At 34.2% G+C, this 17,192-nt stretch overlaps 1 protein-coding gene across 5 annotated transcripts in view; it reads right to left on the bottom strand.

The window, feature by feature from the left end:
* Positions 1-17,192, bottom strand: part of BRWD3 (bromodomain and WD repeat domain containing 3) — a 120,896-nt gene that overhangs the window by 50,242 nt on the left and 53,462 nt on the right. For all 5 annotated transcript variants that reach the window (XM_074277273.1, XM_074277275.1, XM_074277277.1 and 2 more), the window contains exons 12-17: positions 17,003-17,043; positions 14,753-14,857; positions 11,579-11,729; positions 7,477-7,611; positions 5,546-5,674; positions 1,288-1,513 (exon numbers count right to left, since the gene is read on the bottom strand). In XM_074277273.1, coding sequence (XP_074133374.1) covers positions 1,288-1,513; positions 5,546-5,674; positions 7,477-7,611; positions 11,579-11,729; positions 14,753-14,857; positions 17,003-17,043 — 787 coding nt within the window. The remainder of the gene's footprint in view (positions 1-1,287; positions 1,514-5,545; positions 5,675-7,476; positions 7,612-11,578; positions 11,730-14,752; positions 14,858-17,002; positions 17,044-17,192) is intronic.

Here is a 17,192-nt window from a genome sequence, read left to right as displayed (position 1 = left end):
CAAGCTATCATATATAAAGTTCTCTTTAGGTGATTAATCAAAACTGAAGTATTTTTTAAAAACTAGAAGCATAGTACACACAAGATATAATTAAACATGCATATTTGTAGTGATTTTTTTTAAAGATCTTGAAAAAAGCAACAAATTAGTAAAGTTCTAACACAAGCAAACTTGATATATTATCTTCATTTCTCTCATCCCCAAGAACATTCCATTGATTGTGTAAAAAAGAACATACTTTAAAATTCATTTTTACAAGGAAATGACAGAGTGAAGGAAAAATTAAGAGTCTACTTAATAAAAGTCTGGTCATTTAAAACTAGGATGATTTTGTATTTATTTTATGACTATTTGTGAAATACACTTAGGTTTTTTTGAAGATTTCCTTTTTATACCAAACATTTGGAAACAACAATCAGCAGTAAGGAAATTCTCCTTTTAGGGAATATCAGAAATTAAAATGTAAAAATATATTAAAAGCAGTATGTACTTCTTCCTTCCTACCCATTCCCAAAGAAATCTAATGTAGGGATATCTGGGACAGAAGTTGATTTGCTTTCATATGGAATTATAGAATCTAGCAAACACCTTTCTCTTGCAAATTACATGTCTGTCTCCCACTCTGAAAAACTAAAGAAATCCTACAGCATCATTATTTTCAGTCACGAGCTTTGAAGAACAAATAGCCACTTTCGAAATGAGGATTGAGAATTATTTTTCTTTACTTACAACTTATAGACCAAGAAAATGGAAATTTCCAACCAGGTGAAGCAGTGTGTAAAGCACTAAGCCTGGAGTCTGGATGACCCATGTTTCTACTTCACCACTGCCTGGCTCAGTTTACTCATCTATAAAAAGGGGATAAGAGCACCTACCTCCCAGAATTGTTGTGAGGTTCAAATGATATGTAATCTTTGCAAACTTTAAAGTGCTATGTAAATAGTAGTTATTTTTATTATAAACTCATAAAATGATATAAAAGCTCTATCAATAAGAACCAACATTTTCAGCTATATTTGAAAGTAAATGGCACAGAGGACAGCACAAGTGTATGGTCAAGGTTCTTAAGTAAGAAAGGCATTATATTTGCCCTACCTTGAGAAAACCTGTTTGTCCTGATGATCCCATTCCCACATAAAAGATTCCTCTGCCAAGGCAAAGCAAGCCAATAATGTACGACAGTGAGATCAGCAACAACTCAACACCATTAATACTGGCAGGGACTACTTATTTTTGACTATGTTAGCAAGATAATAGATTTCGAATACAACTAAGGAGTTTACATACCATTAGCAACATATCCCAGTTGTGGTATGAGGTGCTGATCCTTGCAATGTTCCCGACCTGGCACCAGCCTTTGGAATTGTGTAGGATGAGGGTTGCCATCCACATCCACCAAAAATGGGGGAGGCATTAAATGAGGGGCTTGTTGAGTCTGCTCATCCAATACAAAGTTGTTAGCATCTCGAATGAGGGGTCGATAATCCGTATGGAAGAACATCTGATCTGGAATCTAGATAAGAGATTATTGGGCAATTAATATATATATATGTATATATATATCTGTGTATGTGTATATTATATGTATTACACAGACACAGACACATACATCCATCTATTAGCACTTTATTTTATTCATGGAATTCTTTTGCATTTCAAACTAAGCATCTTTTCCATTTTCAGCACCTGAAACACATTGACCAATCAATCAACAAATATTTATTAAGTGCCCAATATGTATAAAAAAGTGTTGCTCAAAACGCTGATATGAAGCCAAAAATCAAACAGTCCTTTCCTTCAAGGAACTAACATCATCTCAGGCAAGAAGAAAAGAAGAAAGGAAAAGGGGAAAAAAATAAGAAAAAGGGAGGAAGGAACTAGGTAAAATGAGGGGCATAAAGAGAGAAATCCTTAGGAGAGATTTCATGGAAAACACCACCTGAGCAGGGATTTCAAGTAAACATGAAATTCTAAAAAGCAGAAGTGAAGGGTGAGTACATTTTAGGATTACAAGACATTGGAGACAAATGTGGATTGTTACAGATGAGAGCACTATTTTGCCTATACTGGAAAATATAGCAAAGAAAGCAATGAATATTTAATAAGCTTAGAAAGATTGTTTATTAAAACCAGAGTGAAGAGCTTTAAGAGAACTTATATTCCATTCTACAAGAAGGAGCCACGTGATTTAACTGGGTAAGAAGTCATACTTGTGCTTTAGAAAAATCTAACAGGTATATGGATATGGAAGAGGCTGGATATATAAGGTCAGGAAAGCAATTAGAAGACCACTGTAAGAAAGCAGGGTAAGGGGCTGGTTATACCAGCTGATACAGGGGACAGGCACAAGAAAAGGCAAGATCTGGCAAGTCATTGCTTGTGCAGGCAAAGGGAACAATCAAGCGGAACAGCAACGTGTGGGAAACTAAGCTAATGGAAAGGCTAGGCTACATCACTGACACAATGAAAAAAAGTTCAAGAAAATTATGCATAAATTTTGGGAGCACACTTAAGACTTTATGCTATGATTTTAAATTTTTTTTACTTTTTTCCATATTCATTTAATGAGAATAAATGAACTCTATAGCAATGATTCTGTACTAGAAGTGACAAGTCTCAGTCAAATAAAGAGGAATATATAATTAACACGTTTATTACTTGACATCCATAGTAAAACAACCAATTTCTGGGGCCATACATTAAAATGTATGGGGCCCCCCTTTAAAATGGGGGACACAAGTCAGAGCAATCCAAAAGAAAGAGACCCACACAATGAACCAGGAATTAGGATATTTAGCCAAAGAACAGAAGAATGAAGGCTGAGGGAGGTGCTACGATTGTTTGTCTCTTGAAACATTTGTAGGACTATGATATCGAGTTGAGTAATAGTTCTTCACTTAAAAGATCACAGGATTTAAAGCTGGAAGAGATTTTCAATATCAAGTACAACTTTGTCCCCTCGTGTTACAATTGAAGAAAAGGAGATGAGAGGTTGCAACCTTCCCTTCTGTCTATCCTCAAAAGACCATAAACTTCTACAAAAAGCTATCAACTCAAGGCCTTCACTTTCTGACTTTCTCCAACCTCTTCCAATTGGGGTTCTGACTTAAAATTTAACAGAAACTTCAGAATCCAACAACGTAATTCCTTCTCAGACCTCTTGTTGAACTTTTTATAGCATGTGAAACGATTATTCCTCATGCCTCCTTCCCTCTTCGCTGGTTCTTTTATCTGTCTATGTTGTTCCCTTCTTCTAAGCCATCTTTCTGAAGTACCCTCTGTGCCCTACTCCAGGATACGCATCTATACTTCAGGATTCTGCCTGGGCCTCCTCTTTTTGGGTCAACTTATTATGTTTCATGGATTTATTTAATTGTCATTTCTCTGCAGATGACCATCTCCCAAATCCCAAAGATTTTTCACATCATTATTCACTAAAAATCACAATTCTTGAACTTCACTACATTTCTAATCATTTTGATACATACCTTAGCTTAGACTATTATCAAGCCTTCCCATGGGGTCACTCCTCACACCCAAACTTCTTATAGGCCAGATCTTGTGAACTCAAACTCTTAAAAATCTTCCCAATCTTTATTATTTTTCCTACTCACACAGCCACCATCATAGTTTAGGCTCTAAAGACCTCTTGTTTCTTAATCAGTACCTTTGTCTCTAATCATTCCCTTTGGGAATCTATCGTTCAGAGTTATCAAATGGATATTCCTAATGCACAGGCCTGCTTCAAAAGCTTCAGTGACTCCCTAGTGTCACAGAAATGAGAGAAACTAATTCCCTGGGCACTCAAAGCACTTCAAAAGCTGGTTCCCTTAGCTTTGATTTCTACACTAATTTCACACATACAATCTCATCACATATAATATCTACCCTTTGTGCCTTTTGCAGATCTAGAATATTCTTCCTCCTTCCTTCCCCATCTTGGAATCCCTAGCTCCTTAGTCCCTCAGTTCAGCAACATTGCCACTGCCACACACAAACTTTCGAGGTCTCCCCTACATGTAAGTACCTAACACCTTAATTACTCTGTGCCTATTCAAAACTACAGAGTAGGCCTCAAAAAAAAGAAATCAAATACACACAAAATGTAAAAGCGGACTCATATTTAACATGCTTTTTTAAAATCTATGGTTACAAAAAAAGTAGCAAAATGAAATCCAAAAATGAGAAAATGTGACCAATATATGTACATTTTCATCTCTCATTAGAGTTTCAGTGGATGAGTAAAGAGGAACACCTTTATTTGAATACACATAACCATCAATAGTAAAGAATTTCCCGAAGCAACTAGGTGGGATAATGCACAGAATGCTGGGCTGGGAGGCAGGAGTAAGTGAGTTTAAATCCAACTTCAGATACTTACTAGCTATGTAACTTTGGAAAAGTCACTGAGCCATTGTTGCTACAGTTTCCTCATCTATAAGAAGGGGATCACAACAGCACCTGCCTCCAAGGTTTATTGTGAGCAACAAATGAGATAATATTTGTAAAACATTTAGCTTAAGTGTCTGGCACATAGCAGATGCTACATAAATGCCTGTTTCCTTTGTACATGTTTCACATTTGCTTATCTAGATGCACCATTTTTTACTGTTACTATTTAAGCTCCCTAAGGATTAGCACTATTTTCATTTTTGCTCCTATATTCCCAGTGGCTTCCTTCCTATCTAGTGCTCTTTCATGCCTCTTTCAGAGGCATCAAACAACTAGCATCTGACTGCAGCAGATCTGGAAGAAATGTTGGAAAATGTTTAACAACATGATATCACATCAGATTTTCCTTTATTTTATTACTGTATCAATAACTGGTCTCTGTTTCCATATGAGTTTGACACCACTGATCTAGGCAATGGACACTTTCTTCTTGTTGATCCAAAAGGATGCAGACCAAAAGATATAAATGAAAAGGTGAAGAATTAAGCACCATAGAAGAAAGAACTTTCCACCAATGGAATAGATTGCCTCACAAAGTATTAAATTCCCAGATACTCTAAAGCGTTCAAAAAATCCTTGAATAACTAACTATAAGGGAGTAGTAATTATAAAAGAGTTTACTGCATAGGGCAAGAGGTTAGACTATTTAAGTGCTGAAGTTCCATTCATGGGGAAATCATGTCACTCAGAGCTGAAGTGACTTGCTCAAGTGGCAGAGCCAGAATTCAACCCCAGGAACATTCAACAGCAAGTTCACTAGCAGATAAAAGAAATAATACATATCTTTAAATGCACCAGCATATTTTCCTTAAAAAAGAAAAATTCTGCCAAAAGAGCATTATTGTATGCTAAATAAGAGGGTGGGGCAGGGGAGTCTACCAGATTCTTTTTCTCTCAGCAAGAAAATCCTTTCAACCACTTTTATAAATATACTACGCCTAAAGCTTAGTAGGGCAAATTCTTCATTCTGCATTATTATAAGCAACTAACCACTAAATTACCATCTGACATCCAAAAGAACTTACCTGAAAATAAAAAAGTATGGAGTAAACTCAAATATTTCCTGGACAAAAACAGAAGAAAAAACCCTAACCTTGTCATAATCTCTACTGCATCCAAAACCAAACAGCAGCAAATGCCCATGAGAATCTGTACATGCAAAATGTTGCCCGTCTGGTGAGAACTTGCAATCAAACACAGCACCGTGGCCTTGGCCCTCGATCTGAAACAAAGAAAAACAATCTGAGATGCATTTGAAAATGGTAATAACAGCAGTTAACATATATGTATGCTAACATATATGCCATGCAATACAGCTAAATGTATAACAATTTCTTCATTCGATTTTCACAACCACCCTGAGAGGTTGGTGCTATTGTGATTTTTATTTTACAAATGACAAAATTGAGACAAATACAGGTTAGGCGACGTCCCCAAGGTCACAAAGTTAGTAAATCCTTGAAGGTTGTATTTGAACTCAGATTTTCCTTACTCCAGACCCACCATGCTATAAATCAGTTTTGAATAACCATTTGCTAATATGGTATTTGACTCATCATCAACTCAATATGCTCTACTGATACCAATTTGGATATGGTTCCAAGTAAAGTGAACGGTAAATCACAGAACCATACAATTTTAAAGTTGGAAACATCATTAAGTACACTGGCCTCATTTCAAATGAGGACACCAAAGCTCAGCCACTCATGTGACCTAAACTGCTATTGGTAGCAAACAACTTAGCGAGGATTCTAATTCCAAAATCAGGGTCTTTGCCTATAAAATCCCTGAGGTTCAGGGTGATTATTTGCCTATGGTCACAAACTGTTATCAAATGTCAAATCTGGATTTCATACCCAGCTTGCTTCACTCTAGATGCAGCCAATAAATCTTTCAAGTCATAAAAATATTTTTAAATAGAAATGTTTAAAAATTTCCTACATTTTACTCAATATAAGAATTGATTATCATCAGAAGATCTCTGCTTGTCTGGTGTCAAAAGAGGAATTTCATCTGGGGTTTCTAAAAAGTTCCACTTTAGACTTAAAAAGAATAGGTGACTATGAAGAAAAGCTTTGAAAATTCTACTGATTTCTTTTAGCACAAAGACATGACAACTAAACACAGAATGATCTCATGATCAATTCAAAAACAGTTTGCATTGTAATGTCCACAGATTTTTCCAAATGCAACTGACTGGCATAAAGAGAATTATCACTCTCAATTTCCTCTCAGATTTATTCCCAGTTTCCCTTTGAAAAGTAAATAATGCTAATCATCCCATGTATTACCGTTTGTTAATAACATTATGATTTATTTGAAGTTATTTAAAAAAAAAAAATCACAAAATACTAAGTATAGTTTATTTTATTTATACTCCAATGTATCTCAATGACTTGAAAAATCCCATCAAGAATAGAAATCAAAACCCCTTTAGTAACCCATACTGTGTAACTCTTGTTTTATACCTTCAAATAAATTCACCATAGGAGCTTCCTCCTTTTCTCATGAACATACATTTTTCAAATGACACATGGGCTACCAAGTGGCTATTACTTTTATTATTATCCTTTCTTTTTTCTTGCCAGGCATTCATATATAATCGGGAAAAGACAGAAATACCTGACTTAGCACTTAAAAAAAACCAAAACTTTATGGTAGAAATTAAAGGATTCTGAGAATATATCTAAGAAAGATAAATATATATAAATGTGCAATGAATAAAATGCATATGTCCCCAGAGGCAGTTTTAAAAAATTATCTTTACAATCACATAAAAAGGAAACTAAACAGCTTAAGGTTTTTTTATTTTTTTAATTCCTTTATTATATATATATATATATATATATATATATATTTTTTTTTTATTTCCTTGAAAATGCCCATAGGTCATTTGGAAATATGTGCACATTATTACCATGACATCTTCAATAGCCCTTTTATTATATGCATTATAAGAGAAATAAGAACACTAAGGTGACTTAAAACTCAGCTCTAATTTTAAACAATCCAAGCTTCTCTTACCATGTTAAAATAATTTCGAATTTTGGTTCCTCGGTCAAGATCCCAAATAAAAACGTTCCCATCATGACCTGCAGAAAGCATTATCCTTTGGTCAAACGGATGTGCTTCCAAAACAAACACTTCATCATCGTGTCCCTATGGTACAAACAGAGTTTAAGGAGAAATGTTACCATATGCTTTTTGTCTTCCACCAAAGGCCCAGGAAGAGATTCATTCATAGTACGCACAGTGAACTGGCAATTGCAATGAGGCAATACACACATACTCATTTTACACTTACATACTAATAAAAGCCACAGGGACCTTTTAGATGTCAGCAACTTTTGGGGAGAATGTTCAAAACTCAGAATATCAAATTGAAATATAGAAATCAGACAATCCAAATAACCAGGGCACATGAAGAGAAGTCTTTGAACAGTGGAGCTGATGTTTCCCACCCTTGCTGTTTGCAAGGCCTCAGAAAATTGAACAAAGGTCTTTGAGTGACCATGGGCATACAGACAAAACCGTACTTTCATCTACATTTTTACACAAGCAGCTGCATGCTTTCACCAATAACGCAAAAAGAAAAAAAATTCAGGGAATACCACTATAATATATCCATAAGATACTGCTATTTATTTTACTATTCCCTATCTGGCCAAAAGGAACATTTATATCTGGTGGCTCCAAATGCAAAGGGGAAGGGCAGGGCATCCCAAGCACCTTCTTTAGGGAAGACTGTTACATAAACCCCCTCCAAACATGTGCAGTTGCCTAATAACTATTTTGGTCAACTTGCAATAATAGAATAACAGAAATGGAGTACTTTTCCCTAACACTTTCTGGTTCATAGACTATTCTTCCATAGTCCTATTTTTATTTACCAAAAAAAAAAAAAAAAAAAAAAAAAAAAGAAAGAAAAGAAAAGAAAAGAAAAAAGTATCATCAAGCATATACAGAGAATCAGTGACTGAAGCCCAGATTTAGAGAGAAATTGAGTTCGGGTCTTTTTTGATTTGAAATACTTTGCTCCTTCCACCATATTATGCTAACGGAGCTAATATCACTCACTGTGACTACTAAAAGAATAGTCTACTATATAATCATGCAGTGCGAACATGTATGGAAATACTGAATGGAAAACACGTGATAACTAAAATCTCTTTTTGATGACTATCACAATAATGGGTTCCAAATAACAAACCAGACTTAAGTCCCCATAAGTGTCCCAAAACTGGCTTCTCTAGGATTTGATCAAATTAGGACAGTATGCTGCTTCACACATACACACTGAAAGAATAAAATGAGGGAAAAGTCAGAATTGACGTACCACAAAAGCACTTAGCTTTTACCTTCTACCTTCCTCAACTAGTTCCCCCAAATCCAAGTCAGAAACATTGCCGAATTTTCAAAAATACCTAAATCATTCCCTTTCCAAAAAAAGATAAGGGATCTTAGTGGTAAAAAGATGTATAAAGCCATAACATCAAGACACTCTTCTCTTAAGCTGATACAGAAAAAGCATCTTGGTTTTGCCATATCTAGTTCTTCAAATTACTGTACATATTAACAAAATTCTGCCTATGTAACACACCACACCTATTGAAAAACATTTCAAAAGTTAACCTGAAAGCTGTGAAAAAGCAGTTTACAAAGGAAGAAATCCAAGCTATTAACCATGTGGAAAAAAGTGTGTTGAATCACAATTAACTAGAAAAATGTGTACTTAAAAAAGTCTGAGTCTATCTAATATTCATCACAAATTAGCAAAGATGACAAAAGGAGAAAATGACAAATGTTAAAGGGAGTGTGTGCAAACAGGCACACTAATACAGCTCTGGTAGAATTACAACAAACCTGCTAATCTGGAAAGCATCTTGCAACTATATCCACAAGGTGCCTAAACTAAATCTTTGACCACACCATTACCAGGTTCATGCCTCAAAGAAAGCAAAGAAAAAAGAACAAGGGTCCATATATACAAAAATATTTATGATGCTTCTTTCTATAATAGTCAAACAAGTGAAAACTAAAAGGAGTCCCAACTATTGCAGGATGACTAAATTATAGCATATAAATATAATGGGATATAAACCTTAAGAAATGGTGAAACTGACCATTTCAAAGGAAACTGGGAAGAACTTCATGAAGTGATGCAAACTTAAGGGAGCAGAACTAGTATATCTTATAAAATAATTCAATAATAACTGATAAATACAATCATGAATCATGGTGCCAGAGGAATAAAATTGAAGGACAGAAACATGTCTTCTATCATCTGCCAGAAAGGGGATGAACATTAAATATAACATGAGACATTCATTTTTGGGTGTGGCCAAATTTGGGGCTTTGTTTCACAAAATGATGCCTATTTGTTATGGAAGCCTCATTAATTTTTAAAATTGTTCAAATTGGGAGAGGCTATTGGGAGGAACAGATGATAAATGTGTAAAAAAATAAAATGTAATACACTGGGGAGGGGGAGAGAAAATATTTACTTAAAGGTAAAAAATAGAAAAGGGTAATCATTCATAGCAGGCAAAAGCCAGGTTTTGATGAAAGGGAACTTCAAAACACTTTTAAGTTACAAGACCAAATTGTAATTTAATGGAAAACCTATTTTGTAAATTTGGGAGTACAATTTCTTTCTTTCTTCTTTTTTTTTTTAAACAACTTGAAAAGTGAGGAAACTAACTTGTATTTGCAAACAAGTTTTTTGGTGATGGGTTATTTATATACAAGATTACTCCAGGTGCTTTGGGATAAAGGAAGGGTATGAGGTTTCTTAGTCGGGGGAAGACAAATGCTGATATTTATCAATACTCTGCTTTCAGAATGAAAGAATTTTAGACTTCTAATATCATCATCATATTGCCATAGCTAGGATCCTCTATTCATTTCCTCTCTTCTCCCATCTTAGCCATTTGAACGTTTGGTATATTAACATCTTTGAAAGAGTAAGGATAATATTAAACAGAAGCTAAGTATTTTACTTAAGGATACTACATAAGAAGTGAAAAGAAAAACAAAAACTCTTTGACAGATATAGAGTCAACAAAACCAAATCCTAACCTGTACCTTCTGTTCAAAGAAATTATACCTGCTCTTTAGCAAAATTTACAGAAACCAAATAAGGAAAAAGACATCTACCAGGCTCATTTTTGAGATGTTTGAGCTTCAGTAAATAAAATATTCAAAGGCATGTGGGAAATACACAATGGATCCCAGAATGATATCCTTCCTTAGAATCCTAAAAAGCTAAGGCCGTTTAAAGTAGGAACCAAGAAGATGGTCCACCCTCAGGAGTCTAGAGCAGGAAATGGGAGGTGCAGGTCCCATTCTAGACTTGGATACTATGACTAACTTTCCAAGTCTGTAAAGGGAGCCATTCAAAAAGAGATGCATCTCGGGGCAGCTAGGTGGCGCAGTGTATAGAGCACCAGCCCTGAATTCAGGAGGACCGCAGTTCAAATCTGGTCTCAGACACTTAGCACTTCCTAACTGTGTGACTCTGGAAAAGTCACTTAATCCCAGCCTCAGAAAAAAGAAAGAAAGAAAAGAGATCCATCTCGCAAGATTCCTTTCAACTCTAAAAGATTTTGATTCTAAGTTGGAATTAAGCAGTTAAGAAGCAAAGCTCAAAAATTCTTTCATTCAAGAGTATGATCTAATGTCAAACAGAAATAAGGACCAAACCCAGAGAAAAGCATCCTGCTGCCAACCTTATTCTCAATCATGCAAAAAACAGAATTTATAGCAAATCCTAACTGGTATGTCACACCAAGAGACTAATTTTATATCCTGAATTAGGAAGAAGGGAAAAAAGGGTTATCAACAATTCTGAAAGCACTATGTCCTCCAGGTAGCATTATGACTTTTCGCTGGTTTTGAGAGATTAATCAATAAAAAGAAGCACACCTGACAGAAGGTGTGATCCATCTTCAACTTTTAGACAAAATCTCCCTTTTGAGTGGATCAGGGAAGCAAAACAATTTGCCTCAGAGATCAAAAACTAGCAGTGAAGGTCATTCTTAAGCTTTTGCAAGAATGAAATGAGCTCAAAGAAGCCTTCCTTGAATCATAAGAATATTCAACCATTCCAAAAGGATATAATACTCACAGTCAGATTATGAAGAAGCTGCCCTGTGGTGGAATTCCATACTTTCAAGAGGAAATTGTTCACTGCTGTAATGACAGTGGCATCATATCGGTCCCAAGCCACCATAGTCACTTTTAATTTACTGACTTTGTCTTCATTGGGTAAGTTGTGCCTGAACAAAACAACGAATAAAGTTGGCAATTAAGGTTTAAAAAAAAAAAAAAAAAAAAAAAAGGAAACTCATGATAAATGGCCTATGGAAAGAAATGCACAATAATGCCATGCTGATGTTCAGCTATTCTGGAAAACAATTTAGACTTATGTAAATTAATAAATGTAAATTAATAAATAGTTAATATGTTTTTGAAATTCAGAGAATTCAAATAAGACTATAAAAAATATTTATAGCAGGAACAGTTCTGATAACAAAATATGTACCAAGTTATGGTATATAAAGGCAATGGGATGATAAAATATGAGGAATTCAGAATAACATGGGGAAAATTTAATGAAATGTTAAGAGTGAAGAAAGCAGATCAAAAAGAATATATAAAATTATTACAACCCTATAAAGTTTTTTCTGTTAATAAATTAAATTTTAGAGGAATATACTATGTGCATGTGTACACATATATGCGTGGAGGAAGGTGTTCTTTCTTAGGAAATGTCTTGCTTTGTCAAAATAAAACTATTCAAAAATCTGAAAGTAAAATAATAAAATATTAATAACCCTGTAAACTTAGTAAAGGAAAATGAAATTCACAAACCATGAAGGAATTTAGGAAGCTACATGTATTTTTTTAAAACCCATGATAGTTAGAAAATACATAATTATAGAAAAGGAGGAAATGTATGCCTCAAACTTAAAAAGATGTAATCTAATAACTATGTTTATTATTTTCTTTTTCAAATACCATGAAATACAAAAAACAAAACCATATTGGCTACTAGCATATATGAGTAAGAAATTTTGTTCCATCGCATTTCATTTCCTTTTATAAAATGAGAGGCATTACAAATGAAAGGGTGTAGGATATAGTGTGTATCAAATTTACTAAGGTTTCTGACTTTATCTAATATATAACAGCTTTGTGATTATGGCACAATTTGGTTACTAGGTTTAGAATAGGCTTTGGGGTCACAACCAAAGTGCCATTCAAAGGGGATTTACAATCCCAAAGAGATAATTATTAAATATTACTATCAGTGACTCAGGTGATGAAATAGAGAGCATACTCTTTAAATGAGAAGGTGGTAAGCCAAGTGAGGTTACTGACATCCTGAAGCATATGAACAATAATCTTGTCTAATGTTAAATGTACAACATTCAATAGTGACATCTGTAAAATAGTCAGGAAACAAAAATAAACCCCAGAGAAAAAAAGATGGAAAATGAATGTTTAGATTCCAATAAAGCAAGGAAAAGTGTAAGGGAGAATAACCAAGAAAAATCATAGGTCACAGTGGAATATAACCTGACTATAAATCAGCTATGGTCCACTGTTTTGAGTATGCCAGGAGCAAAACATCAATTACTGCATGACTGAATGCTGACTCAACCAAGAAAGTCGTGTGCCACCTACAATAAATTTAAATGATTTCCATCTTCATTCCACCTTAATTTAACAAAAATAAAGTAAAGCATTTCTTTTTCTAATTTTTTGAAACTTTCTTTTTGTAATCTTTTAAAATTCTGAGTTCTACATTTTCTTCCTTCCTTCCTTCATCCCTAATGGTAAACAATTTGATATAGGTTATACATATGAATCATGAGAACATATTTCTATTAGTCATGCTGTGAAACACAAAGACCAAAAAACCAAGAAAATATAAAGAATAGTCTGCATTTAGACTCCATTAGTTCTTTCTCTAAGAAAGCAATTTTTAAAAAAAATCTTAAGTCCTTTGAAATTGTCTTAAACCACTGTTATTGTTGGGAATACCTAACTCATTCACAGTAGATCATTATATAATATTAGTTTCTGTGTACAACATTGTCCTGATGTATTGGTCTACCTGCCATCTGGGGGAGGGAGAAGGGGGAAGGAGGGGGAGGGAGAAGGGGGAAGGAGGGGAAAAGTTGGACAAAAGGTTTTGCCATTGTCAATGCTGAAAAATTACCCATGCATAGACTTTGTAAATAAAAAGCTATAATTAAAAAAAAAAATTGTCCTGGTCCTCTTCACTTAACTTTCTATCAATTCATGTCTTTCCAGATTTTGCTGAAAGCATCCAATTCCTCATTTCTTATAGCATAATAATATTCCATGACCCATATACCACAACTCGCCCAGCCATTCCCAAATTGATAACTATCATATCATTTTCTAATTCTTAACCATCACAAAAACAAAAAGTTATAAATATTTTTAAAATAAATAGATCATTTTTCCCTTTTGAAAAAAGAAAAGCTCTTTGGCATAATAGAGGTTTTGTTAGGTGTCAAAGGATATGCACCGTTTCAGAATCCTTTGAGCATAGTTCCAAATTGCTCTCCAAAATGGTTGGACTACTTTCCAACTCCACCAATAGCATTTATGTCTCAATTTTTCCAGAGCACCACCAACATTTAGCATTTCCTTTTTCTATCATCTTAATCAATTTGATAGTGTGAAGTGGTGTCTTAAGTTGTTTAACATATACTGATTTAGAGCATTTTTTCCACAACTATTGATAACGTTGTCTGAAAACTGCCTGTTCAAACCCTTTGAACTTTTACCAATTGGGGAATGACTTTCATTCTTATATATTTGGCTCAGTTCCCTATATATTTCAGAAATGAAATCATTAGACACTTGCTATTAAAAAAAAAAAAATCTTCCTCCCAGCTTTCTGCTTTTGTTTAATTTTGGTTTCATTGGTTTTATTTTGGCAAAATCTTTTTGTATCTATTTTACATTTTTTAATACTCTCATTTGATCATAAATTGTTTTCTTATCCATAGATTTGATTGGTGAACTATTCATCATCCTCCTAATTTATTTATGGTATCACTCTTTATGCCTAAATCACCTACCTACTTAGATCTTATATTAGAATATTGTTTAAGATGTTGGTTTACACCTAAGTTTTTGCCATTCCATTTTCCAGTTTTCCCAAAAGTTAGTCCCAAAACCTTTTTCAGTGACAGTAAGCCATGTCAATATAATATAATGTTTAGATTCCGATAAAACTTGTACAAACTCGGGGTCTTACCCTGTTGCTTTAGTTGTCATATCAAGCACCAATTTCTTCCATTCTTGTTGCTGATACTGCCAGATTTTTGCAGTTCCATCTCTACTTCCACTAACAAATCTCAAGCTATGAAACAAAATAAAAAAAAAAGTCTCATTATTCTCTAATAAAGAAGAATACTACTTTGTAGCTGCATAGTTTGTCTAGATTTGAAAGATCATTTTCAAACCACCTTTCAGTTTCCTAATGAGGTTTGATATAGTGATGAAATCTCCAAAATATGAGTCCCGTTTGCATTTTAAGTGGAATCAGTGTCCTTGGAAACTTTTGGAGACTTCCTCTCAGCCTCAGTTTTTTATAGAATGGGGATAACAAATATCCTAATTATCATATAAGGTGCGTATGTGAATTTTGTGAGAAATATATAAAGTAACTTCAAGAGAATAAGTATAGTATCTTCATAAAACCTTGCAATTTAAAAAAAGGGGGGCTAGCCACTAAAGTTACTTGAGAGAACTTAAACTTAATAGAAAAGTCATCATTGAAAAAGACTACAGAAACAGTATTTGCAGTCTTAGAAAACCAGTGAAACAATGTTATAAATGCATTAGAAACAACTTGAAAACATCAAATGTTTTAATACTAAGTATGATGGTAAGTTAATAACTATGCTTAAGATATATTAAAAAAAATACATTTCTCACACATACTAGTGTCAAATAAATATGATAGTAATAAGGTGTTCTATCTCAGTGCTCAGCAATAATTTCATAGATTTATAGTGCTGATATGTTAAATCCCTTGGTTCACCCCCACCAATGAAATTATTAATATACATAAAATATGTCAGAGCTTATACTCATTTTAGGCAGCAAAATTTCATACGTGATCAAGATACTGAGGGTATAAACTTACAATATAACTAAATCCATTAATGATAAAAGTGCTATGTATATGATTTACTATTTTCTATATGTGAATATAATTTCTCTAAGTACAGTTAATTAATAATGAAAATACAATTTGATCAATTTGGGGCTCAAAGAAATATAAAAAGCAGCTCTGTCCATTCCTCTGCAAAGGTAGAGGCCTCTGGGTATGAACTCCTACACATCAAGCTATCTCAGATCAAAATAGTGGTTAGTTTTGCTAAGCTTTTTTCTCCCTTCTTTATTGTAAAAAAAAAAAAAAAGTGGCTCTCTGGGAAGAAACCGAAACACACTGGTTTTAAAAAAAAAAGTGATGGGAAAGCAAAAATATGAATGAAGAAAAAATGGCTTTTAAAAGAAGGAACATCTAATAGGCAGATTTAAATGGCTAGGATTGAATAGAACAGATCAGTCCTGAATATTAATTTAGAGCTCCAGCAAGATTAGAATAAAGAATATTTACTGCATAGCCAGCCTTATTCAGATTTATAGGAGATAAATAACTCATTGCAATATTCCCTTTTTAACATAAGATATTATCAAATAATATGAGGTGCAAAAACAAATGTCTTCAACAAAAGACTCAGACAATTAAAGGGCTTTATCTTTTCCCCCCATCCAGTCCCAGGACCCATTAGCTTAGTACAAGGAGTAGATGTGGGAAAATGCACTGAATCCTTCTCTCCCATTTGATTCACAGTATTCTGGGAGAGGACACAAAGAGGCATATTTCACAATCAATGTCTTCAAGCAACTTAAGTCAGAACTCTCTCCAAGAACACAAAAGTTTGAACAGATAAGAGCACAAGAAGGCAAACAGAAAAATGCCACAGGAGCAGAGTACACAAGAATGAGGCCAGCAAAACTCCAGGTTAAACCAAAAGCAGATTCAAGTAAATACAAATACAAGATAATATACATAATGTGGACCTGTGGTTTTCTAAATCTCTCATGTGGAAGAACAGTCTGGACATGTGGGAAAAGGCAAAGGAATAAGTGTGGGAAAAGGCAAAGGAATAAGAGTAAGGCAAAAGCCAAGAAGACCAAAGTATGCAGCCTTCTGAAAAAATATAAGAAGTCAACACACAGGAGGACAATGCTTAAAGAGAAAGAACAGAAACACCCTCCAGATGTCTAGCCACAAAGACTAAGAGAATGAGATGGCAGTCACAGAAAGTTTGGAGGAGAGCTGAGCGGTATTGTGTTTGTACTGTGGGTGAAGAAGGAAAGGCATTAAATTGCAAAGGTAAACAGATTTTAAAAGAATAAAGAAGCCGTCACTCCACCAAACAGATGCATGGAATAGGTCAAAATTACACTAAAATCTAGACGATGAGCTTACCTGTCTCCATTGTTACAAAACTGAACTGCAACAACTTTGTCCTAAGATATAAAACAAAACATCTTGATTACAAAAAATTCAATTTTCAAGCAATAAATACAAGGTGTGGTCTTTCTCTTTTCATATTCATATGGAAAATGGAGAAAGAAATTTTGATAAATGGAATCTTCAATCATTCTGGATTCCTAAA

The sequence above is a fragment of the Sminthopsis crassicaudata genome, chromosome X, assembly GCF_048593235.1.
Source record: "Sminthopsis crassicaudata isolate SCR6 chromosome X, ASM4859323v1, whole genome shotgun sequence".
Taxonomy (NCBI): Eukaryota; Metazoa; Chordata; class Mammalia; order Dasyuromorphia; family Dasyuridae; genus Sminthopsis; species Sminthopsis crassicaudata.
The sequence above is the reverse complement of the archived record's forward strand: the minus strand, read 5'-3'. Positions and strand labels throughout refer to the sequence as shown.